This window comes from Tyto alba, unplaced genomic scaffold (genome assembly GCF_018691265.1).
Source record: "Tyto alba isolate M040663 unplaced genomic scaffold, T.alba_DEE_v4.0 Super-Scaffold_44, whole genome shotgun sequence".
In the NCBI taxonomy this organism is placed as follows: domain Eukaryota; kingdom Metazoa; phylum Chordata; class Aves; order Strigiformes; family Tytonidae; genus Tyto; species Tyto alba.
This window is the reverse complement of record NW_024881320.1, coordinates 13,348,572-13,374,592: the sequence shown is the minus strand read 5'-3', so window position 1 is coordinate 13,374,592 and position 26,021 is coordinate 13,348,572. Positions and strand designations below refer to the sequence as shown.

The following is a 26,021-nucleotide window of genomic DNA, read 5'->3' as shown; positions in this document are numbered from 1 at the left end:
GCACTCAGTTCTTCAGAGTTTCAATCATTACCCAAACCACATGGTTGTTCTTGCTCTCAGTAGAGACTTCCCTCCTCTAGTCCCTCATGTTCCCAAAGAGGGTACATGTAAAATTGATCTTGCCAGTGCAAAAGTGCTGATTTCCCCCTTTTTATTAGTACAGCAGCTGTGATGCAGTAGCTTGTTCTCTCTGTCTTACGAGAAGTCATCTGAGAGTGGGAAAAAATTACAATGAGGTTCTCCTCCCCTCTCATGACAGCATGCTTAAGATTTGCTGCATCTCTTTGCTCTGACAAAATAATCCTCACTGAATTACTGATTTAGTCTTTCTAGAACACCCTCAGGAGTGGGGAGAGAATCCGTGCCAAGAATTGCACCCATCGAGAGGAATGGCACTGTGTGCTACTGACAGGCAGAAACCCCTTCACCAATGCAGAGCCATGGCTGCCTTTTCCACCCTCAAATCAAATTAAGATAACATTTATCTGGGATTTGTGAAGACTCTCCAGATTCCATACTCAGATTGTGAGAATCCTGCAGCATTTAAGCCTATTTCTTTTCCTTGCTTTCCCCAAATCCTTAAGATACCACCTAAAAACCAGACAAATGTTTGAATGAAGCCAATTCCTCCCTCACACTCTTTTTGCATGAGCAGTTCTTAAAAAAACTGAATCACAGCGATTTCATTTATCCACAGAACTCGATGGCAATCTTCTGGGTTTGCTCGCCTTTAACTAAAAGATGATAAAGCGATATACGAAAATTAGATGCTTTAGTGTGATCTCTAAAAAGTTCTTAAAAGTTATTACTTACAAAGCTTTTACTGAGTATGTGTTTCAGCAAGACAGACTCCCTCAAATTGCAGCCTGACAGCAAAACCTTTTTTGCATTTAATGCTTAGCAGAGTTGCAGAAGGAGCACATCTACACCAGAACCTGGATTCACTGCTGAAGGAGATCTTTACTGCCCGTAAGACATGCATTTTCCAATTCTCATTCCCATCCTAACAGATTGCTTGCTGCCAGACAAAACACACTGCAGCCCCATCCTGCCTGCCCTCCACTCCGTGGGGCACTAAGCTGGGTCACAGCAGAGGCAGAGCACGAAGTGGCCCCCAGCCTCAAAGACCTCGAGCATTACCAGACAGGCGCAGGGCTGTCAAACACCCCCAAACTTTGCCGAGGTGCACAAGCGACCGGTACATCAGAGCAGAGAGTGCAACCTCTTCTTGTCATGCATAACCTGCTGTCTGAAGATGCCCAGGGCTGTATGTGCCATCCGTGACGTTACCTGGACAGCTCTACAGCACGTCACCCACAGCTCCTTCGTGATCTGGCGGCTGGGGTGAGGCTGCTGCTCCAACCAGCAACAACTGCGAAGGCACTTCACAGGAGCTGGAGTTTCAGGCCTTTCCAGAAGTCACCTTCAAAACACAGCAAGCGTTCAGAGAAAATCTGAACGTGATTCATCTCACACAGTTCAGGGGATATTGAAAAAGCACAGAATCAACACCTTGGCTGCGCTAGTTCTTTTGGGGAAGAGGGGCATATTAAGCAGGCTGCTTCCAATACCGCCATGTTATTGGAGCACTACAGTATATACAAAACTTAAGAACATCAAAACATACTGTGGTCAAATCAGCAAAGGTTTGTAGCATTGAACAAAACACCAAACCACTGTACCCTACCAAAAGATGCCAAAACCACCTTTAACCCTGAAGTAGTTATTTCACAATGACCAACCTCTCTCTGAAAAGGATCAACACTAGAAAAAGATGCACCACAGTAAAAATTCTCTGCATTTCTCAGGTTGCTCTGAGCAACCTGATCTAGTTGAAGATGTCCCTGCTCATTGCAGGGGGCTTGGACTATATGACCTTTGAAGGTCCCTTCCAACCCAAACTGTTCTATGATTCCATGATTTCACACAGAGGACTCGCAGATGAAACAGAAAAGATGTCCCAGGGAGACTGAGGTTGCAAATACAAGACAGCACTGAATGATGCAAACCAGAAACAAAAAATAACTCTAGAAACCAAGATGTTTTCCTCCTGTCTAAACCAGACATCATCTTTCTAGGCACACACAACAGAAAATGTACTGGCGAAGTGTTCCGGTGGGGAGCTGCATTTTGTGGATCAGCTCCTTCTCCATCAGGTACCAGAAGGTTGATCTAGCATCCCTGAGGCAACAGCATCATCTGGGTAATAAATAATAATAAAAATAATAATAAATTTGAAAAGCAACCCTCTGACTGTTTGCTTGGCAGCCCTCCAGCTAGCTAATTTCCTCAGCTGCTCCCATGATAACAATGACACAGACTAATGCAACCTCCGCTCTGCTCAGCTCGTGCTGCAGAACATCCCCGACGGCATTTACCATTAGTATTGAGCTCAATGAGATAGGAGGATCTCTCCACAGGACTCCCGTAATCCTCGAAGTAGATGGCAGGCAGCTCTCTCCACTGCATGGCAGCCCCGTGTCGGGAAGCGGGCACGCTTGTGTTGGGAGTCGGGGAGAGGGAGACAAGTCAGATCTGAAGTTCCTCCCTCCCTCCCCTCCGAAAGCTGATCCTCAATTTTGCAGCTTCCTCAAGGGAAAGCTACGCACAGATTTTCTTCTGCTCGCTGCAGAACTAAACATTTTCTCCCCTCCCCTCTGAGGAAGGTGGCTCAGACTTCAGTTAAATCGTTTCCCTATCACTGTTTTAGCAGCAGGATGTTTCTAAGTGCAAGTTGTTGGAAGGCTTAGCTGCAGGACAAAGAGCTTTTAAGCACGAGCATGGTGGTAAAGCAAGGCTTCGTGTGCTTTCTTATTTTGTCATATACCAGAATTTGCTCACTAGCAAACACGGACAACTAATGGGAAAGGATTCAAAGTGCTGACTAGTCACAGCAAGGAGTCTCCCCCCACCCAGCAAAAAAAAAGAATCTAAATATTTGTGAGGTTCACAGTACAAGGGGCATGACAAAGTAAACGAACTGAGCTGTTCACAGATGGCAAAGCTTCCTTCCACACTTGTGTAACTTATCCCAGACGTTCCCTGAAACGGGAGAGAGGGAGGGGGAAAAAAAGAAAAGAGAAAAAAAGAAAAAGCAAAACCAGCTGGCTGCTTACACAAGGCATCCGGAACAATACTGCCGGGACTCCAACATTTCCATTCAGTGCAGCAGAGCATGCTCCTGTGTAAATAGTTTCCATATGTCATCATTACAATAAAAAACAAAAAAGAAAGAAAGAGAAGGAGCATAAACTTTCCCGAGCCCAAACCTCTCCCTTCACAAAACAAATTCCCTACTTAGGGGAAGGAAAAACTCTCCAACGGCTGAAAGAGCAAACAAACTCCTCTCATTTGGAGGAGCTCAGGCAGCCACGGGGGATATCGAGGGCAGAACTGAGAGGGGAATAAAGGACAGAAAACATTCCCAGGAACCAGGAAGAAATCACCCCTCCTAGCCAGGCTATTTTATGTCAAACTGAAGTCAATTGCAATTCTCATTGTTTGATCTTTGGTGTCTACATTTGTTTTAATAAATAATAATAATTTTAAAAATCCAACAAACTAGTAATCTCCTACAAATTCAAAGAGTTATAAACAAACTCTACAGGGTAGCTCTTACATTTGCCTCAGAGCTTCCCCAGTCTGGCTCTCATTAGCCTGTTTGCCAGATGTTCTGCTTTCTAGATAGCACACACTTTTTATGGCGTTAACTGAAACAGACTGAGATGCCTCTAATTAGCTCCTTGACTGACTCCAAAGCTATGTGCCTTTACCGGACTTACCAGGGCTTTCTCCTAAAAGGCTGAAGAAGGTCTTGATGGAACTGCTAGTTGCCATCCTGTCCAGACAACGCTATATTAGCAAGTATACCTGTGATGACAGAACTCTGCAAACTGAGTGGAAGCAAGGGCAAGGGACATAATCCAGCAAAAATATTCTTACAGTTAAATCTGTCATTCATACTGTTTACACACCATGTGTGTGGTCAATGTAAGACAGTAACATGTAAGCTACTCATCTGCTGAGTTGCATGTGCAAGTACTATTTATCTTGATAGCTGAAAAAAGAAATGCCAAGGACACGACTTCAGAGACAGGACACATCTTCATTCGCATTGCCTTACAAGGTTCCTGCAAGTGGATGCACCACATAGAGCAGCAAGAGAGAAAAGCAAGCCAGGTGTTACCTCCCGCAGTCGGGAAAGATCAAGCTGTCCAGGGCACACGCTCCAGGCAGCTCCAGTAACAGTCTCGGACAACCGGAGACACGCCAGCTGATAGAACACTGCAGTGCAGCAGCCACTGGGCCACAGAGGAGGAGGACAGAGAAAGAGAAGGCCAAATTGTCAGCTAATCATCAGATTCCTTCTTAATTGAATTTAATCTGGTACCAACTTTGTTCTTTATTTCCTTCTTGCTACCTTGTTTGTAAAAACTGCACTTACCCATACCCTTACAGTCGTTATTTCTTCTTTGGAAAGAGGCGTGAACCCTGTTAGGAAATGCACTTGTCAGCTATGTTCCTTCACAGGAGCAGTGTCTTTTTCTCTTAGAGCTGGACACGCTTCCAGGAGTGCAGGCTGTCCAAGGCAAATGTGTCTTCCTGGAGTTGAGCAAACGCTTTACAAGTCTGCTGCAAGAGTCCACACAGACAGGCAGCCTGACCTTTCCAGCACGAGCGTCTCGCTGGCGGGCTGCAGCCCCTTTGCAAGCAGGGAAAAGGGCATGAAGCAGTCTGTGATTCACCCATTTGCGATCCCTGCACCATTTAACTGGAGCCAGTTCTTTCCAGGCTTTGCTGCATTCTTCACTGCTGCACCACCTCCATTTCTTATACCATCTATCTTGACTGTATTTGTACCTAATTACCCAAACTCAGCTAGTCACAGTGCTCATGCTTTCAGTTTAAAAGAAACATAACCAGGCACCCAGCAACACTGAAGGTGTGCCCATGAAGAAGGCAGACCCCAGGAGCATCAGAGCTGCCCGGGGTGTTCCTGGACCTCCTGACTTCACATACAAGACCTGTCCCAGTGCAGGATCCCCGTGCTGGCTAAAGCTGTCGGCTCCCTCAGTGACTGCTCCTGGAGGCTGCAGTGAGGATGAACCAGGCTGCAAAAGGAGGATGGCATTTGCTTGTCAAAAACAACCAGAGAGCCTGAATCAGCTGAACTGCAGGGAGCACCCACTACAGAAGATGCAACTCCATGGGAAAAAAAAAAAAAAAAAAAAGGAAATGAAGTAGATGGCTACCCTTCCCCAACACAAGCTGCACAGGCACCTCCATTCCCAAAGCCAAGATTTCAGCAGTACTACAACACAATCCAGGCAAAGCCCAGAAGCAGGTCTGGCCGGGAAACAGCAGGATCCTCAAGTGTCAAGTACGTTGGAGTTGTACCAGCACCAACGATGGCATTTTCCCTTCCAAGTGCTTACATGCCATGTAGCTTCACCTCCTGAGGATTTATCTTCTCTCCCTGCTCCAATGCAGTTGATAAGAAACTGCTCCTTTTCTTTTCAAGTGCTGAGGCATAAACATGCGTGCATTTGTCTCTTCAAGGCCAGACTCACCTACCCGGGAGAAAAAAAGCTGGAAGCTGCCTGGAAAGCACAGCTGGTTTGGCACTTGGCCACACATCTTGGAGGTGAGAGAGACAGAGAGTGAAATCACTGCCCTGAGTGCCTGACTGCCGGTTCAGCTGTGCCAACAGGAGCATCACAAGACACATCTCTGCAGCCTGAAGTATCCTAGTGCCCGTCCTTTTTTCAGGGGATGTAACGGGAAGGAAGTTAACAGCCGTGAGGAACTCTAAACAATTTACTATCAGTTTGTTGCCTAGGAAAAACAGGGCATCTCCAACAGAGTGCAGCGCCAGACCCTTCTGTTGCAAGAGAATTAATATACTTCTGAATATTTCAAGTCAGCGTAACTGAGTCATGCTCTTCCTTAGAGACTACAGCGCAGCAGAAACATATGCAAAGGCCTCAGGGCTCTTTGTCTTACTATATTCTCACAGCACTCTCTTACTGTGAAGCTCAACAAATAAAGTCACTTCGGGTTCCTATTTAACACAGAAAAGTTTTTTTAAAAACATGGATGTTGCTACTTCCTGTTAGTGGTATGAGGTGACTCAAGTCTACCCTCCTCGCCTTTTTTCGAGAACCCAGTGAGTTCCTACAGCATCAACACGAGCTCTCTTTGTGCTATCATCCACCACTCTACAGGGAGCCGAATCCACATGAAGGATGAGCAGATGTCCCTCAGCATGGTAAGCCACTTTTTATATATTATTGCCTCTTATCAATTGCGCTGCCTATCTTCTCATATTGAAGACAACTTAAGCTGTGCATTGTTTAATTAGAGGACCACTGTATCCTTGCTAACATCTGCACTGCACACATGTAAAAACCCTGATGCACAAACTAAGCACAACGACAGGAGAGCTAAAGCATGGTAGGAAATTGTTTTTTCTCAGCAGAAGCCATGCCTCCAGCCAGCTCTTACTCTGAGTGGGTCAGAGCCAGTATTTAGTTAACCGTTTGCTCTGCGGCTTGCTAACTGTTTGAGATGGGGATGAGCTATGACAATTCACTCAGACATTTACCTCCTGCACCACCCTGCTGAGAACAAAAAGAGACATTTGTAAGGAAGAATAAAAAAGATGTAAAAAGCTTCTAAGAAAATAAGGATGATGATAATTTTACCTATCTAAACCAGCCAAGATCACTTGGTTGGAGATCCTCATCTGTGCAGTTTACTGCCTCATCTCTTCAGGGCACCTCCTGTCCTGTCTCAACCCTGAGTCATTCCAGGGCTTGATTTTTATTCCTCTTGCAGTGTTATGTGGGAAGTTTTGGCCAGAAAATGTTTGATCGCTGGACTATTTTCACTCCTGAATATGTAGCTGCAAGAGTGAGAGGGACAGATCCCTCCCTTTTGGGATGTCTGGGATCCCCAGTTAGGTTAGCGAGAAGCTTCAGCAGCTGAAGATGAACTGATGGATGCTTTGTCACTCTTGGAGAGGCCACTTCGCCCTGGCCCTAGAAGCCTCCCATAGCTCACTGGTACGCTGGAGCACACAGCTCAAAAGCCCCTGCAGCAGTCAGCAGCGAAACAGGATCAACTTCTCAATTCAGAGCTGCAACCTGTAAGACTAATGTCACCCACCCCACTAGCTCTTGCTCCTCAGCTGCATCGCCTGCCAGCAGCTCATGCAAACCGCCACGTGCCCAAGCACTCTTCCACAAAGCTGCTTCCTGACAGATGTGTGACTGAATCCCCCTGCATGAGAAAGTCCATGAAATACCGTGAGGAGAGTCGGAACCAAGCCCTCTTGTAATCTGAGACTGTATAACACAGGAGTACCTACTTCTTAACATAGTTACAAAGTCAACGCCAAAGCATTTTTAATAGTTAAACTCACATAAAAGGAAAGGCTGCGTTAGGAAAACACGATTAAGAATCTTGCTTGTGTATTAAGCCAAATTGCTGCTAGTTTCATATCCTTTATTTCGGATCTTAACAAATGAACCTCCATACCACAAAAAGGGGAAGTTAAAGCCACAACAGAAGGATCATCTACAACCTTACATTACCCATCCTTTTAGCAACTCATACGCTCAATAACCTTGTCAGTCCAATCATATCACAGCAACAAAGTCTTTACAGAGATTGTTCTGTAACTGGAATTAAATATTGGAGCCATTGACAAACTCCATGAAACAACTAATTTTGAACAGAAAAAACAATTGGAAATAATAAAAAAAAAAAAAAGGAGGAAAAAAAAAAAAAAGACAAGCTCTGCCTAAGGCTATGGCTCATGAGAGAGGCCAGACATGAAATACACACACACACACACACGTATTTATAATTCATAATTTTTGAGGAAATAACAGAAAGGGAAAGAGCCAATATCAGAATCCCTCAGATATAGCATTTCTTTAACACATCCTGTTACATGAAGGAATTTCCTCTTTTTGTTCCAAAAAAGGAAACCAATGCCTCATGGTTTTAACATGTTAAAGATCTCCTTTAGCATCAGTAACAACACAATGTCAGCATTTTAAGAGCACGTTCCTCATTTCAATTCTCCAAAGCAGAGGCTCTGGATTTTCCTGATGCAGTTTGGAAAGATGTTTGATTAAGCTGCAATCTGGCCTTTTTAACGAAAGCAGTGTGCTGCCAAGTCCGACTGCCAGCTCCAGCCGCCAGCAGCTCTCCGGGGAAGTCGCAAAGTTAGCAGTGGGAAGCAGGGAGGAAGCGCTTCCCTCGCGTGAGAAACTAGTATTAGTTTGGGCAAGAAACCTCCCGCATGGGCACCCAGTGCTGGAGCAGGACTAGAATGGAGTAGGCAGTAATAAGGTATGTGCCATACCGACCTTTCTGCCTTAAAGAGAGAGGGATAGCAAGAAAATGAGATAAATGAAGGTAAATAACAATATCATGGCAATACTCTAATGTCTTACCATGACAGGCTGAGACCAATGAAAGTTCTTTAGAAATGCAACACTGCCACATCTCCTCTGCCTCATCATCGTGTCTCAGCCAGGAAAGAGAAGCTGCCAACTTCAGAGGAAGATGCATGCAAAGAAATGGGGTAAAGCCCAGCCTCTAGTGCTGCATAACTGCTCTCCATTAATTAAAAAAAGGCACATTTTCTAGAAACCACTGCTAGGAACTGAAGAGGTTACATATAGAGGCGGGAGAGGAAGGAAAGAGTTAAATCATTAGTTTGACATCTGCAAACCAGCTGCCAGAGGGCTTTCCCCCAGCTGGTCCTTACTTCAAGTCCTACAGACCTCAATCAGAACCGTACCCTCAGAAAATGAACATTTTTGACTTCAAAAGTCTTCCAGCATTGCAGGACTTTCTTCAGCTCTTATAAAGTGATTCCAAACATTAACCACGCTGTCAAATACGTGCCTTATTCCTTGTCTGAATTTCTCCAGCTTCAACCAGCAGACACAATTCCACTGTTACCCAGTTACTGAAGTTACCTTTGAGCCTCTTTGGATCTTGGATGAGCTGGAGCAAGGGCACTAGAAACACACCAAGCATGAACACGTTGGTTACTCTAGAGCCAATACGGATGGCACCATCACTTACCTACCTACCCTAATCGTTATTCTTATTGGGAGGACCAAGGAATACACACACTGGCTCACTGGACAAGTGTCCCACATGCCCACTTTCAGTTCCGTTGCTCGTGAAATCAGATTCAGCTCAGCCTCCCTGCTTGCCAAGGCAGCCCCCTCTACCCTTGAAGATACACGACCCTACGGCTGGTCACAGCAATGCGCACGCGGCTTCCCTGCATCCATCTTATTAAGTGGCTCTAATCACTAAGCTCCCACCCTCACTCTTACTATGCCCCCCAACCTGTGGCATCTCCTAACTTGACCAGAAATTGCCTTTTTTTTTTTTTTCCCCCCCCTTCCAGATCAGAAAGAAATGTTGCAGTTGGCACAGGGACAAAATCTAACCCCTGTGACAGCCTCTGCTAATAACGTACCTGTTCACTAACCAGTCCCAATAACCAGTTGGATTTTGAGACCTGTCCATCAGCCAGTGTGCAGAGCCATTAGCTGCACAGTGTTGATTCATACAATTCACTTCCTCGATCAAAATGCCACATGGGTGCCAAAACAAATATCTTCTAAAACACTGTCAGTCTATCTTGTAACCTCACAAAAGAAGTCAATGCATGACTTCAGGTTCATATGATGCTTACTTTTTCAAAAACCCCCACTGACTGACATGAAAAACTGTTGTTTAAATGCAGATTTTAGAAGAGCTATTGCTGTTTTCCCATTATTTTGCCTGGAAACCTTGTTTGGCTGTCTGGTCTGCAATCTCCCACCTGGTGTAAAACACCTTTTGGGGCTAGAAGAAAGTCACCATCACAGCAATATTCAGACTGCCTCAGCTGCAGCCTTACCAGTCCTATGCTGATTTTTAAATGCCTACTTTTAGAATCAGCTGTTTAAACTCTACTTTATTTAACTGCAGGAACAATAGATCATACGATGACCAGGTCATCTGGCTTTTCAACAAATAGAGAATACCTACAGTATTTCTTGAGCTTCCCCATAGCGTTATTGACCAGTGTTCAACCTTGAATTCTTAACAGGATGGTATCACTTAACATGTCTTTTTATTTCTTGAGTCCTTTAGAGCACTTTTAACTCTGCTGACCACATTTCTCTTCGTGATTTTCCTCCACCCCCCAAATCCTATTTCTTCGTTTGCTGTATAGCACTGCAGCTGCTTTCCTGTTAGCTTCATGCTCACACAGGCATGTCCATACTGTGACTTTTTGCTGCCTCTCCAGCAGCGTTAAAGCTTCCATTAGCATTTCAGTTTTGGATGCATTTGAAAACGATTCATATACTTTGAGAGAGCACAATGTTCTGAAGTATCCCCCTTTGCAACCACTAGAGATAAGGGCCTGCCACCAGCCTTGTATTTGAAAGGAAGGGGCTTTGCCTTGGTCACTTCCCCCCCCCCCCCCCCCCCATCCTGATGCCAAAATTCTAAGTTGCCTGCGAACATTTACTTAATACAGGCAGGATCAAAGCGGTTGCTTGTTTGCACCTGCCAGCAGTTCAGAAAAAGCAGAACATTTAATACTATGCAGGTAACAAAGCAGAGCCACAGAGCAAGCAAGTGTCCGGAAGCGTTCCTCTCTTCCATCACATTTCCAGCACTTCTGGTCTGCTCAGCACCCTGGAGAAACAATATTCCCCTTTGCACCATGAAAAACAAGCAAATGGGCAACAAACAGCAGCATTTTCCTATTTCTGCAGTGACTCCCCACTACCTAACTAAATAACCAGCTGGACATTGCTGTTTTGTGTTGTAGGAACACTGCATTTACAAGATGGATTACACCACAGCTCTTGTGCCTCTCACCAGGCACAGATCCCCTCCAGCCAGGGTGACTGTGCCACAGAAAAAAGGGGATAGACTGTGGAAATATTGTACTAGTCAAACCTTCTGCCTTTACACTCTTCCTTTGGAGCCCCACACCTCCAGCCAGCAGCTGCAAAAGCACTAGCTGTAGAGGATGGCATCCCTTCCCTCCTCCTCCCACGTCTGATTATCCTGTAAATGACATAGCCAACTCACCAGTACAATTTGACCCTGGGGAGTTTTCAGTGCTCCCACTTGCAGGATTGATCACTTAGTCTTAATTCTACAGGCATTTCTTCATTTAGTTAATGAAGAGCTGGAACGTATTTGTGCATTCTAGTGAAATCCTTTAGCAGCCTACATTACTTTTGTACAATAAACTTTCCCAAATCCGTTGAGGATAGTGAAAGTGTTCTCAGAAAAATAGTTATAGTTAGAATAAAATACAGGTGATCGGGAATTCCCAGATGAAAGCATATACATATACACGTCTGCTAGGCAGTCACATAGGAAATGTAAGAGAGTAGCTAAGGTGTCCAGCCCCATGGAATCAAAGGGTTTAACATGGCTGTGCACAGAGACACATCCTGAATTTTATTCCCCCACATAGGAAGGAAAAGAAAAGCCTTTTGTTCCAAACAGACCCCACTAGATCGTGATTATAAAACCAGCACTGGATACAAGCTTCAAACCCCCACACCATAATTCAAATCACAGCAGTCTCCTCTCATCATCCTCAGGATCTTTCATCAACCATACAGTGCTGCAGTGGATCAACGCAAACACACCTTTTCGGCCTCCCTCTTCCAGATGAAAAGACCAGCAGTAGAGGTGCACGAGCTTCCTGCTGAACTGCTCACTAGAAGCAGATGGATGAAATCCTAAAGCTGGTCCTACGGCTCTCCATGAAAAAAAAAAGTCATGTAAAAATCAGGCATCTTCTCAACATGCAAAAAGCAATTATGCTAAAGACACAGGGAGAGCCCTGCAAGGTCCAGATCAAAAGCCAGAGACATTGGAAGCAAGAGAAAGACCTATCAAATTCACCACACTTTTCCCAGCTTAAGGATCAGAAATGGAGCGTTCTGGCTCATAAATTCTACTTCCAGCAAATTCAAGCTTAAATCCCCTAAAGGCAATAAGGAAAAGGCAATCAACAACAACTCTAACCACTTCACAGATGCTCCTGTTTAGTTTATACAGCACTTCTTACAGCATTCAAATGGGTAAAATGGGATTTCAACGCAGGGGGGCTGACAGCAGCAGGCAGGATTCCTCGGTGAAGATACCAAGGGCAAAGGAAGTTCTGAGAAGCATCATATTGGTTATGATGAGTGAACGCAGCGTGTTCAGCCTTTGCTCATTTTAATCTGCCAGTAAGCAAGCTTGGCTAAACTGAACATCCTGCATCTACAGTGCCTTAAAAATCCACAGGAATCACAAAAATGAGGGGAAAAACGAACAAACTGATGTGTTCCCTGGGAAGCCATGAAAAAACTAATCGCTATTTGTTTCCAACTGTTGTTCCGCTTCCTGAGCCAAATGTTCCCAAGTCAGCTGCAGTGGCTGAGGAGTGACCGGTTAGAGCTGGAAAGTTGTCGATTTAAAATTGCAGCTTGAACACTTTCAAACTCCTTAACATCTTTTATAGTTCCAGGACCACCTGTTCGAAAAGCAGAGCCTTCCAATGCCGTAGCACATGCCCTTACCCCTGCATCTTCCAACTACAGCAGCCAGCTTGAGGAGAAAACACTTAGCCTAGCCTATTCTTCTGCTATCACACCAAAAAGATGTGAGCTGTGTGTACTGGAGAAGACACACATGAAGGGAACAGGTTCCCTAAAAGCATCAAGGTCATTACTCCCATCTTCACAAAAGGAGTGAGAGAAGCTTCCACACTCCTTGCCCCAGTCTGCAGCATCCTCCCTAATTTACAGTGATCGTGCTTGAAAGATTATATCAATCCCTAGTGCTCCGGGAGATGACAAAGGAGAAAGAACCATTTGACTCCTGGATAATGCAACACTAACCCAAGTCTTCTTTACCTTGTATACGCTTTTACTCACTCAGATTTGAACAGCATGGGGCATTCAAGACCGAATCACTAGGATTTTTTTTTTTTTTTTTTTTTTTACTGCGGGAAAGAGTCAACAGTGCAGAGATTCTGTTTGACAAAGCATCCTACTGTGAAACACACAATGTGTGCATTGTGCAAACTGATCTCCTGCAGGGCTAAGAAAACAAGGCAGGCTCGGAAAAAAAACCCCACAAGATAACTGCAGCCTGCAATACCTCCTGGTGCTTTACTCTGCTCACAGTTTTTCTTCTATAGGTACCACATTTACAGAGTCATGTTGAGAATGTCTCAATACAAATGCTTTTGTGAGTTCTGGGCAACACAGTGCTGTTTCTCTGGAATCAAAGGTACCAGCTCTACCCTCTCAGTGCAGCAGGTATTTAAGCACAGCTGAGGTGGTCGGTCCTGCCTGAAAATCTGAATTCTCAGGATAAATGAGATTCCAGAGGATGAGGCATGTGGAATGTTAAAGAGCAGACGCACATTTTCCACTATTTCTAACATAATATCAAAAGATACCCAACATCTAAAAAGCAGCATTTACCTCCTTCCTCTGAGTTTACAGAGCTCATCACCCGGGGAAATGAATTGTACTGAAGGAGAAAACAATAATCTCCTTATGTTTTGGGTGTTCATTTCCCTTTCCAAGATTTTCACCCCTCACTCATCTCGGAGGCAGTTTTGCTTCGCTTTGCTTGCTTAAAACATTCATTATAAGTCATCTAGGCCAGGAAAGGATTAGAGAAACACTGGCAGAAGTTGCAAAATGCAAGGCTGTTAGGTCGGAGAAATGAGACTTTCAGAAGCATAAACAACAATCCAGCATCGAACTACCACTTGTGCTTCTGAAAAAAATTCCCCTCTCTATAAATTTTAAGCAGGTACATACTAAGAAAAATAAATCATGCACAGCCATGCAAAACAGCACCTCTTCGTAACAAAGTAATGAAGCCTACCTGTCCACTTCCACGGAAGGAGTAATCTGTGGTTTTCAGATGAGACATGTTAACCACAGTGACGTTAACTGACCTACCCCAGGTACAGGGAGGAGCGGCTTCAACAGCAGCACTAGGTTGCTGCCGAAAACAAGATCTCAGTCCTGTGCTCTGGCCATGATTCACCTCTAAACACAGCAGTGGAAGCATTGCTGCTGGAACTAATTAAAGGCAAATCGGTAGAACTAGGAGCCATGACGCAAGAAAATATCCTGCGTAGCATCCAAGAAAGCCATCAGATAATCCAAAAGGCTGTTTAAAAGCCTGGCAGTCAGAGATCTTGGGATCTGCCAGGTCCACTGCAAGTGTTTGCTTGTTCCCTCGTCCCCTGTTTCTTCACACCAATTAGCTACGGCATTTCATAACTAACGCCCAAGTCCAAATAACCATCTTTGAAATCCTTACTTTCACACGAGGATCAAAAACTACAGATCCTGAAGGATTTATTAAATCTACTAGATGGCTGGCATTTAAAACGCCTATTTTCTTTCAAAGGTAGCAAAGCCAGAATGCTTTCACAGCAACTAAAGTGGTTCCTCAAGAAGCACAGCTCCTAAGGGTTTGTGTGGTCACAGCATTCCCGCAGAGGTCAGGTATTTATTCTCTGATTTGTTCCCTCAGAAAATGTACACTTGTTTTACACCTGGAAATCAGTTTTGTCCCCGGGTGTCACTACAGCAAGCGGCAGCAGGAGGAAGCCAACAGAGAAGTTTGAAGACTCACTGACCAGTGGAGCTGAAGCTGTGGACTATGCGGACAGACTTATTTTGTCTCACGCCTGATACAATCATGTTCTAGAACCAGATCCAACACAGAAGAGAATTGTATCACTTCAGGTTGCACCGGTTACCGAATACATCAAAATCCAGGTGGCTCATATGTCTCAAAAGAATGACATTAACTGCCCCAAATCCGGGGCCACCCCCCAAAAGCATATGTCTACCTGTGGATTAGTAAATTCATTTTTTTTTTTTAAAAAGATGAGTTTGTTGTATACAACATCCACTAATGCTGTAATTAGGGTCTGTCTTCAGAAAGATCACACGCATTTCCATCAGCCAGCTACAAAAAGGACAGCTTTGCCGAAAGCCTCTTCGCCCGTTTCACCAGGAACCGGGCCGGCGTGCAGAACAAGGCGAGGGCAGGGGCCTTCCTCCCGCCGCTCGGGGAGCGCGGCACACACTCACTGCTTTCCTCGCCCACAGCCACATTCCTCACCAAGCACACCCTGGGCAGCCCCTCCAACTTCACCAACAGGGAAACGTCATTTTCTTTACTCGCCTGGAGCCACCTGCTCCCTCACAGCAGCGCACAGGCACGGGGGCACATGCGTCAACAATTCTCCTTCTACCCAAAAGACCAGGCTGGCTCTGGTTTTCCTAACAATTTACTCTTCAGGCAGTAGAAACTGAGATTGCAGAGGCTCAGCTGAAACCTCAACATTCAAAGTTCTAACTTTCCATTTTCCAACAATCCTTCTAGAAACCATCACACTTCGATGTTGCAGTTGCTCCCCACACCTCCCCCCACAATGAAACAATAATTCATTTTTACCTCAGTAACAGATGCAGCTGCTTTCTTGTAAAAACCTCGAGTTTAAAGATGACTTCTTCCACTTGCCATAATCCATTGTGTGGGAGAGACAGGCATACAATATCATATTGTTCCCTGTACAACACTTCGAGCTGTACTTTCTGCTCTGAACACACTGAAACTCCACTTGAGGCTACAGCAATTTCCATGCAGGAGGCAAAGGAGAATCTTGTATCTGATCTGATACAGGATATATCAATGTGCACTCATTTATTGCTTATAGTTCCCATCAGCTCAAGGAGAGACACTGTCCTAGAGTTTCAAGGCTATCCACGCTGCCTTTGTACATGGAAAACATACCCTGCACTTTGAGATGTTCTGAGAACCCCGTCTGAATGCTTCCCAGGAGTTCAGGTGAGGGACTGGAAATCGCTAAACTCCAGCTGCTTCTCACTGTTTTCAGTACACTATTTTGGGAAAGGCCATGCACGGATTGCATCCCCATTTCTGCCTTTGACAGAAAAGCAGTTAATATTAGTCATTCACCTCAGAAAGGTGCTGGGAAGCTTAATTAGAGTGTGTACAGCACTCAGAGATTCTCAGATAAGATGTTCTAGGGAAGGGCAGCATCATATTAATTAGTGTGGATTCAAGTGACAAAAGCACTTCTCTCTCTCTCTTTCAGCTGTTGCAGCTTGAAAGCAAAATAACCCAGCACCACAGCTCTACATGTTGCAGTCAGAAAGCCATCGGCATCACAGGAACCACACTTTTCTGGATGTGGTCTGAATTCCCGTCAACTTTGCAGGATTCTGACCTTTCACTGTGGCTGTAGACAGGAGCTCCCTGAAAGACGTGTATCCCAGCACAAGACAAGAAAGGCAGAGTTTTACTATTCCTCCCCATGCAAGTATTCTCTCCCATTAAGTGCTTAAGAGCTGTACGATTAGGGAGATTAATTTTTGCAGCTGGACATTTTCTTTAAGAATGTAATTTTCCACACAGTTTTCTCATTTAGCTTTCTTTTATTCTAACCCCGAGGCATTCACTTACCCAGAAGAGGAATCTTGTGTGAGGTATGGAATGGAATACACTCTTGCACTTCATTCCGTCCTTTCTACATCTGCAACAGGCTTGCTTTCAGAAAACCCTGTCACTATTTCAACCCAGTAACTTGTCTGTATTTCCAGACAACACCAAGAGTCTAAAACTACAAGTTCATTTATCCAAGGACCTGATTGTAACAAGGCTACATCATGGATCAAGTGTTTGTTTTTGTTTTTTTTTTTTTTTTTAAAAAAAGTACAAATTGTTCTTTAAAAAATGTGAGAGGTGATATACTGAAATCACCCAAATACACAGCCCTTAGTGAGACGGTTGTGACAGGCTGGAATATGGATGAAAACGTAGAGGGGTTCATTGACATAGCAACACAAAACAAGAGTGCAACTTAATTATTATCAACCTCGGACACATGATTTAACATCAAGGCAGTTACACCCACTTTGTCTTTCCCACCTGGGAAGATGACGATGCGTTCTTCACTGCAAACAGTCCCAGCTGGTAGCTGGGGACACACTTAAATAAAAGCTTTGTGTTTAACCTGCCACCAAATCCCTAGGAGTCGACCGTCAGGCACAGTAACAAGTGAGCTATTCCTCCAAAATCTGGGTGAATACTCTATTATGAGAGTTTAGGCATGAGAAAAACAAAACCAGAAGGAAACAGCCTTCTGACCTTCCCTGTCCCTGTGCCCTCATCATCAGCCTGGCAGGCTCTCCCTCTCCTGAAAAGGAGTTCTCACATACTTTTTTTCCCTGAAAAAGACAAACCTCTGAATAAAACCATGAAATTATACAGTCCTGTTAATGTCATTTAAGTCTTCAGCAGAGAAGTGGAAGCAGAGCAGAGGAGAAACATTTGAATTCCTCACAGCCTCCATGAGACACAACTTCTCTGCATTTCACAGTGGATTTTCTCTGCAGGCAAAGAGGAAAGCTGGACTACATGTTCTGGTTTTTAAACAAGCTTACTTTTGCAAGTGATGGCGTTAGTCTGCTCACTCACTAATTTAAGCTTCCCGCTTCCCAGAGATAAACATGCTTTTCAAGTTGTTTATGGCAGCCTTCCTCTTCTCAGCTTTCATCGCACTCTCACAGTACCCACTGACTTCAGAAGGCTCTGTATCATTCAGTATCACTTGCATAGAGTAAGCTTTATATTTTGCAGCAAATTCAACTTTAACAGTGATTAAAACATATAGCAAAATAACGGTTCTTCAATACCAAGAGACACTTCATTCGAAGAATTCCGGAAAATGAAGTCTCAAAAACCACACAGCAATCTTTTAAGAAGCACAAAATTGGTCCCTAAATAATTCCCTGTATTTCAAGGGAAGCAGACTGTGGAATATTTATATTTATTAATACATTCATTCTCATGCTTGTGCTTTAACACAGTCGTGTTGGCTTTAACCAAATGATAAACCTCACCCAGCTTCTTCTTTAAAGGGATGAGAGGCGGGTGGGAGAAAAAGATGAGAGAAGAGTGATTAAAATTAGTCACAAGAAAACCTATAAATAGACCAGTGGACAGATGAAGCATTCTCTCTTCTATTTAACTAAAAAATAGAGAGCTAACCTTTAAGAGACAAACAGATGCAATAGAGCAGATGCGATGAAGCAACAATGCAGCAGGGCTTAGAAAAGTCAACTGGGCAATTTAGCCAGGGATGTGTATTTCAGGGGTGGGAGATGAGAAGGAGGAGGAGGGAGGAGGAATCTTGTCAGAAACTAGCGACTGGCTCAAGAAGTCACAGAAGGTGAAAATTAAGGGAACCCATATGATTGCAAGAGAGAAATCAAATCACAGAGTCACAGAGGCAGTGTGAAATAGAGGTATAACGTAGAAAAAAGTGATGCCGGGCCAGAAAACAATTTATTTGTTACAAGCATTAGGCTTGTGGCAGCAAGGGCTTGAATAGGATCACACAACCTGTGAATACACCTGCAATGTCAACTGGAAGTCAAAGGGATGTGTTGAACAGAACTGCTCAGACACATTCAGTGAAGTATAACATAAACCAAAAACCCACGGAACATGCCCAAACACACCTGCTGTTCCCATCCCACCTGGTGCAGGGCAGTGGCTTTAACAAAGACACACTTAGGAGAAAGCAATGTTTCTAAGAGATGGTGGCTTTTGTTTTCCCCCTCCCAGCTTCATAGGCTGGCTCTGTCCCACTAAATAGCACGGGCTAACAGGAGTATGAATGTATTGTCTAAAAGTACTCCAGGTTCTTTGGTAAGAATACAATAATGATGTTAAAGGGATTTATCAACACATATCACTTTCCTTATTGCAAAAATCAGAACGTAAACTAGAAATAGGCAAAACAACAGTTGCAAAGGACAGATGCTTTACGGCGCTAGGAAAATACTACGTGACATAATTGCAGCTGCAGCACCTGACAGCTCAGGCCAGTGGTACGGCACGGCGGGCCGGTGCCAAGAAAAGGAGACGCTCTGGGCCAGTGTGCAGGAAAGGAGAGTTGAGCTTAAGGACAACGAGGTCACAGGTTATTACACAGAAACCACAAAAAACGTGTGTTAGAAACGGCACTGGTAGGACCTGTCCACGCGGCGTCCTCTGCCCTCCCGGTGTAACGCGGGTGCTGGGGGTAAACAAGCAACACAATAAGCAACTTCCTGATCTGATTGTCTCAGGCAGCCGCCGGGATGCTGAATGACAGCTCTGAGAGTTTCAGGTCCTGGCAAGCGCAAGAAAGAGCAGCCACTGCAAAGAGGAAAGCCAGCGAGGCCATCACAGACGGCAGGAAACAACGATAAAGTGATCTTACTTTCGTTAGGCAGCTCCTCCCGATCCAGGTCACCGAGAGGGGCCGAGGCGCTGCTCCCGCTGTCGTCCAGGGTGAGGATGAGGGGAACGTCATCATCCATGCTCACAGCCATCCTGCCCCTCCGGCGGCTCCAAGAACTTTAAGTTTAAATGCGTTTTTCAGTTCCACTTGTAAAACGCTTATGTCAAAAACTCTCCCCAGAAAGTCTTCCATCAGGGGTGTCTTCTAGACGTAAGGATATAAAGGCGTGTGTACCCATCTCTAGGGACCACAGTTCAAAGAAGAATCTAGTTAGCTGCTTTCAAAAACCTGCGCGGGATGCTAGACCCAGCGGCAGTATTTATGCAAAAGCTAAAACTCAAAGAGTCACGTCCAGGCTGCCCGTCGCGGCCAGAGCCCGGCTCGCCGTACAGCGTGGAAGCAGAAGAAAGCGCTTCTCGCCAAACTCCTGCCCACTCGGGAGAAGGAGCAGGCGTGACGCATCCGGGGCCAGCATGATGCCGAGTGTCACCGTCAGGCAGGGCTCTGTCCCCCCTCAGCCAAAACGCCTCGGTCCCAGGCGGGGAGGGGGAAGAGGGACAGAAGAAGGCCGGTTTGAGTCTGCACACGTGAAGCTCCCGCAGGTTTGGGGTTTTTTTTATATACTGTCACGAAGTCACGGATTTCTTTGAAAAGTGAAGGAAAAAGGGAAAAGCGCGCAGGCCCCGGGCAGCCTCACAGGGACGCTCCGCCGCCGGTGCCGCCGCGCAGCTCTCCCTCCCGCCGTCTCCTCCCTTGCAGGCCGCGGCGAGGCCGAGGGAAGTCCGGCGGAGCCGGGCCGGGAGCCCTCCCGGCCGACAGTCCCGGCTGGGCGGCGGGCAGCGCGCCCGGGACCGGGCTCCTCCCGCGGCCTAGGAGAGACGGACACCGAGACGAGGCTGTCACCGCGCTGGGGGCGCTCCCCCCGGCCCCTGCTCTCCCCGGGCAGCCCCCGCGGGTGAGCCTGCCCCCCGCCAGCCCCTCATGCCTGCGGACCCCACCGACACCCCCCACCTCCCTTCCCTCCGCCACCGGCGCCCGGCCCCGCCGAACCGGCGCCCGCGGCCGCTGCGACGCTCCGCCTCCGCGCCCGGCCCGGCCCCGCCCTGCCGCCTCTCCTTGGCCGAACCTCCCGCCAATCTGCGCTCCGCCCCGCCCTCCGCCGCCCCTCGGCCCAGGCGAGAGGATCCCGCTTATTCCCGCCTCCTTCCTCGCTTATGGTCTCGTCATTGGGTAGCGGCGCTGCCACTCCGGCCAGGCGGAGATGCCGATTGGCTCCAGGTGGTGGTGGGCTAATAGCATCCCGCTTCACCCGCGGGAAGGAAGAGGCAGGCGAGGAGCGCGGGCTGCCATTGGCTGTGCTGAGGCCCCGCCCCCGGGGTCAGAGGTGAGCGGAGCGGTCACCTAGCAACGGCGGGACGCGGGAGCGGCCGCTCCCGGGCCGGGCCCCGGTGGGCCCGGAGGAAGGGCTGCTCGGCCTCCGGGGGCAACGGGTACAGAGAAGGGCCCCGTCGGTGAACCACGACGCTCCCCCGTTCCCGGGTTGACACCCCCCTCCCAGGATTCTCAAGCTGGCAGCAAGCGACCCAGCGTGTGATGAATCAATCTGCTCCCTCGATCCAGGCCGAGCGTTTTGCTCGCCGGCAGTTCCCAGGACAGTCCCTCCGGGCTCAACCCAGCCCGATAAAGCCCCTGGGCCCGATAAAGCCCCTGGGCTCTCTCCGTGGCTCTGATTGTTTTGCCACCAGCAGGATTCCTGCCAGTGTTACAAAGGGGTAGGTAAGGCCCCAGTCCAGCTTGAGCATCCCCCTTGCTACCAGAGCAATTAAATTACCTTGAATTATCAACATCTTTGCAAATCAGCCTTTCTTCTGCCCACCCCACGCCTCACTACACCCTCACCCTCCTTCTCAGTGGTATTTCTTTGTGTCGCCCTCCAGGGCTGGATTTACAAGGATGATGAGACCTCAAAACCAGCTTGCAAGAGCTGACTGAAAGACTTGAAGATCCACAGACCAAGCAGAAAGCAGCGAAACAGCAGAAGCAGGAGCTGCGGGCATCCCCGAACGAGCATGCCAAGCTGCAGCAGGACACTCAGCACCTAAGGATGCAACTCAATATGCTCATGTTGGAGCACTGAGAATCAGCACTGGCTCTCAGAAAGGTACTGCAGGAGGAGGTTAAACCTGCCGTAGTGCTGTCAGGTCAGGCTGCTGCCTGCTTCAGGTAATTACCTGACTCCCGGCAGGATGGGCATACTGTTTTTCAGAGTGTACCTGCTTCACCTCTGCTGATTTCAGTGGAGAGCAGCTGTATAACAACACAATTGCAACACCAACCAAGTAGCTTACTCACAGGACTGCCTTTCCTTCCCATCCACTGACTCAGCTCTGAAACCTCCTCTGAAAAGCGCTGAGCCAGTCGGGAGAAGCTGCACGCTAGCCAAAATGCAGAGCAGGGAGGCATGTGTTGAGAAACAGGGAAGCTCCTATGGGCTAAGCAGAGCAAATGTAATACTGCCCGCACACAAAACCATCTTTTATAGTTGTTTGTAGCACCCAGGGCTGGGCACAGCTCATTTTGGAAGCTAAGCAGTTCCCAGATTGGCTGGTACATTGCTGAAACACACAGACACAGGGTTGAGTCAACAGTGGCTTGTGATTTATCACAATGCTAAGCAGACAGAAAAACTAGAAATAAGAGCAGCAGCAGGCAGGAGTCCCAGCTGTGATTCAGGCCTCTGTATCAACAACTCTCACCTGAGCATCGGTGACACTGGACAGGGTGAATCTGGCACTAGGAAACAACTGGACATCTCCCCCACCTAATTTTATTTATACTTGGCATTTGCTCCACACAAGCACCAGCCTCCTGCAGGCAGGGCAGCCCACAGCAGTGAGGGAGCACCTTTTGCTCTCGTGCTGGACTGCACAGCTCTGGTAGAACAAGAGGGCAGGGCAGTAGTAAAGCATCAAATGCGAGTGAGAACTGCAGTACAAAACCCAAGCAATGTATTTATACTTTAACCAACATTGTCCCTGTGGTGTAAATAGCAAGGAAGTGCCAGTTCTGACCTCCTGACTGCCTGGAAGCCCTGGTTGACAACCTGGGCCACAGTGGGACAGGAAAGCGTGTGGCTGATGTGACGGTCAGCGGTTTCGCCCATTGATTCCTTGGAGTCTGAACACAGTAGTGGGGGTGAACTGGCCACCCCTGGCCATACAAGCCACTGCCAACTTGGTTTTCAGATAAAACCTCTCTTTGTTTTAAGAAGCTTCATCTTTCAAGTACCCCAGCACCCCAGTACTGCGCTATGTCCTGCTTTCAGGTTCAGCAGTTCTCCGCTGCTTTGATTTCAGGGCAGTTACTCCAGTTTGCTGATGACTCACCTCACTGGATCAGACTCATCCACCTGCTGTTGGGGAACAGGGTTCTCGCTTCCGTGTCAATCCTTAACCCTCTTGTCTCCATCTAGTGTCCAAATCACACTCCGGTTTCTCTCCCAGCCCACCTGAGAGACCTGCAGGCTGCACAGCTTGCTTGCCACTGCCGACATCCAAATGAAGCTGAATAGGCTCAGATTCATGTCAGCACCCCCAAACCCTCCTCTGAGAAGGCCTCAGTTGCTTTCACATCCCTACAGTTTTCACCCAGGTGGAAAAAGGCTGCTTGACTGCTGTAAAGTGTAAGGAGGGGCCTGAAAGCTTGGTGCTGATCATACAGACCTTCTCAGGCTTTTAATAACACCAGGTTATTCTTGCTTCCTCTCAGGGCAGCTGGAGCACTGAGCCCCAGAACTGCTGGCTCCCCTAACCCTCCTCCTCCTCTGTGTGGCTCACTAGTGCAGTGGACAAGGAATAAACCACTGCCAAGTGTCACCAAAACTGTCCCTGACCTTCTGCAGGTGGACATGTCCTGGCTCTTCCCATGCTCCCAACAGCTCCCAGCATGTTAGCTGGGTTACAGTGGTGTTAGATAGAACCTGTTTCTCAGCAAAGCTCTCAGCTCTGGCTCAGCCCCATCCAAATCACACAGATGAACTTTTCAGAGCAGTGGCAAAGCCGGCTCTGACCTGCACGTGCTTTACTCAGTGGGAGCCCCCCCCAGCCGAGGGAGGCTGTCTGCAATGCAGGGAAGCTTCGGTGGGAGATTCAAAAGAGCATGCAGATATTTGGACCTGGCACCTCTTGAGAAGTTCCATTCAGGCACGTTTTGGTTCTTTTAGTCCCTTTGGGAAGGCTCAGTCAGCAATCAGGGGAAATTCTACCTGCATTTGGGATAAATAAAAGGATTCCTCTGTCGGGGTGTGCAGGGAGAACCTGCTGAAGGCCCTCAAGCTTGCAGTAACTGGCATCTGCTGTCTTGCCAGGCCAAGTGAGAGGCACTTCATGCTGTCTGCACCGAGGAAAAGGCCTGGCCCCGAAGGGGAGACACACTGTGCTTACTCACCATTCCCAGACTGAGGAAGAACGCTGAACACAGCAGAAGAATGAGTGGGACATGAGGGAGATGGCCATGACCTGTGCTGCCACCAGCATCCAGAAAAGCTGCTTGTTCCAAACACTCACATTGAAGTCAAAGAAAAAGGGGAGAGGACAAGACCAAAAAAGAAGCACAAAATCCATCCTCTGCCCTCCATTCTTTCCTCCCAGCAAGGCTGCTCCTCCGAGTCTCAGCATAAGGCTGAGATAGCACTTGCACTAAGGCTTGAGCCTGCCAGGGCCGGCTGTCAGAGACAGAGGACATCAGAGCAGCAGCGAGACACATCTCACCATTTTAGGTTGAGCTCTGTTGCTTTCAAAAGGAAGAATAACCTTCCTTGCCAATGGGACTGGAGCAGGAGTGCAGGCTCCTGGCTGGCCTTCCTAGCTTCAGTGCCTTTCATGTGCTCACCTGGGTCAAGGCCCAATCCTGCTGCTGCTCAAGATAGCAATAAAATAATTGCTGGGGGCAGAATGATGCACTTAACCTGGCTCCGTTGGTCCTTGGGTGAATTTGAGAGGAGATTTCCCTTTGCATGGGAAGGAGTTACCAAACTCCCAGTGATTTCTCTGCGTTCCCTGACTTCAGCAGCTCATCACTGCAGCCTCCCTTCCCAGGGGAGCAGTGACACTGGCTGCAATCCCCAAATCACCTGGCCCGTGACCTTCACCTGCCTCCCTACCCGGATTCCTACAGACTGAGTTGCTCTTTCCAACCTCTGGAATGGAAATCGAGGAGGAGCTTCTTTTGCTCAGTCTTTGGAGACACTAGCTGTGCCCAGATCACACAGCAGCGTCCCACGGACCAAACACGAGGCCCCAGCAGATTTGCCTTGGATCATTTATTTGATAACGAGCACGGTGTTGCTGTGAGAGCACCTCACAACCTTCAGTACAAACCATGGGATGACGTGCCCACTCAGCACATCCTCATCACCAGCAGCTGCTGGTGATGCCATTCCTCACCTCTCTGCTTGTCCTCCCTTCTCCTTCCTTGCCAAAGGAGATCATTAAAGCGTTGATGAAATGGAGCAAGTCCAGCAAAGAGCCACCAAGATGGTAGGGGCTGGAGCACGCATCCCTCATGCAGAAGCTGAGGGAACAGGGCTTGTTCAGCCTGGAGAGGGGAAGGTTTTTGGGGGTCTCAGGGCAGCTTCCCAGTACCTGTGAAGGGAAGGGGACCACGAGGACTGAGCCAAGCTTTGTGCTCAGGAGCAGAGCAGAATAGGAGAACAGACACAATCCGAAACTAGAAAGGCTCCGACTGGATATAGAGGGAAACTTTTCACCCCAAGGACAGCCAAGCAGTAGGAGGGGGTGCCAGGGAGGCTGTGCAGCTCCTGTCCTTGAGGGTTTCCACCACCCGACTGGATAAAGCCCTGAGCAGCCTTGCCTGAGCCCACAGCTCAGCTGCCTGGAGCAGGAGCCTGGGCCAGAGATCTGCAGTCCCACTGAGCGGGAGCAACCCCGTGATCGTACGTGAGAGGAGGGATGAAGCAGGACCCCCATCCCCAGAAACACTCAGCGGAGGTCCCCGTCAGGACCCTCAGACCTTAACTCACCTGAGACCCCCACCCCGCCAGCACCCTCTGCTCCCTGGTCTGGGACCCCCACCCGAGCTCCGGCCCTGCTGTGCCCCCCGAGTTAGGCTGTGGCTGTACCTGTGCCCGGTCCTACGCTGTAGGCAGCCCTGCTTTCTGCTGTTCTGACTTCCCAGACAGGAGGAACCCGACCCGTTACCACACCTCATCCGACGACCACCAGTCAGTCAATGGAAGCTGCTGTCACCCCCAAGGTTGTCCCGCTCCGGTGCTGCAGTCGCGCTCGGTTCCCGGCTCATCCTTCCGCGTGGAACAGCAGCCCCATCCTTTGCTCGCAGCCACGGGAGGTCGCAGGGTCCTCGAGGACTCGCTCACCGGGAGGTCGGGCCCCACCTCGGGGGGGGGTGGGGTGGGATAAGGCTGTAGTTACGTCCACAGGGACATTTGGCTTCACTTCCAGGGCGGTCTGGGCTTACAGCCGCCCACTGCTGCTGTGGAGCTCCTGGCCAGAGGAGGTCCGGACACGCTTTTTGAGCGACCCCTCATCAGAGACCCTCGGGGGGCCGCGGGGGCTGTCAGAGAGCTCTGGTTTTTACACCTTCCTGT

General features: G+C 47.8%; 1 protein-coding gene across 4 annotated transcripts in view; it reads right to left on the bottom strand.

Moving 5' to 3' along the window:
* The window catches only part of TPCN1 (two pore segment channel 1), a 54,658-nt gene extending 28,796 nt beyond the window's left edge, over positions 1-25,862 (bottom strand). Inside the window, exons 1-2 of one of the 4 annotated variants that reach the window (XM_042805153.1) lie at positions 25,536-25,862; positions 19,376-20,265 (exon numbers count right to left, since the gene is read on the bottom strand). In XM_042805153.1, coding sequence (XP_042661087.1) covers positions 19,376-19,487 — 112 coding nt within the window. In that variant the 5' untranslated portion in view covers positions 19,488-20,265; positions 25,536-25,862. Of the gene's footprint in view, positions 1-13,944; positions 13,964-19,375; positions 20,266-20,446; positions 20,469-23,842; positions 23,933-25,535 lie in introns of those variants that run through there. The other 3 variants (XM_042805154.1, XM_042805156.1, XM_042805155.1) reach the window with 3 other exon arrangements.
* Positions 25,863-26,021: the final 159 nt, after the last annotated feature.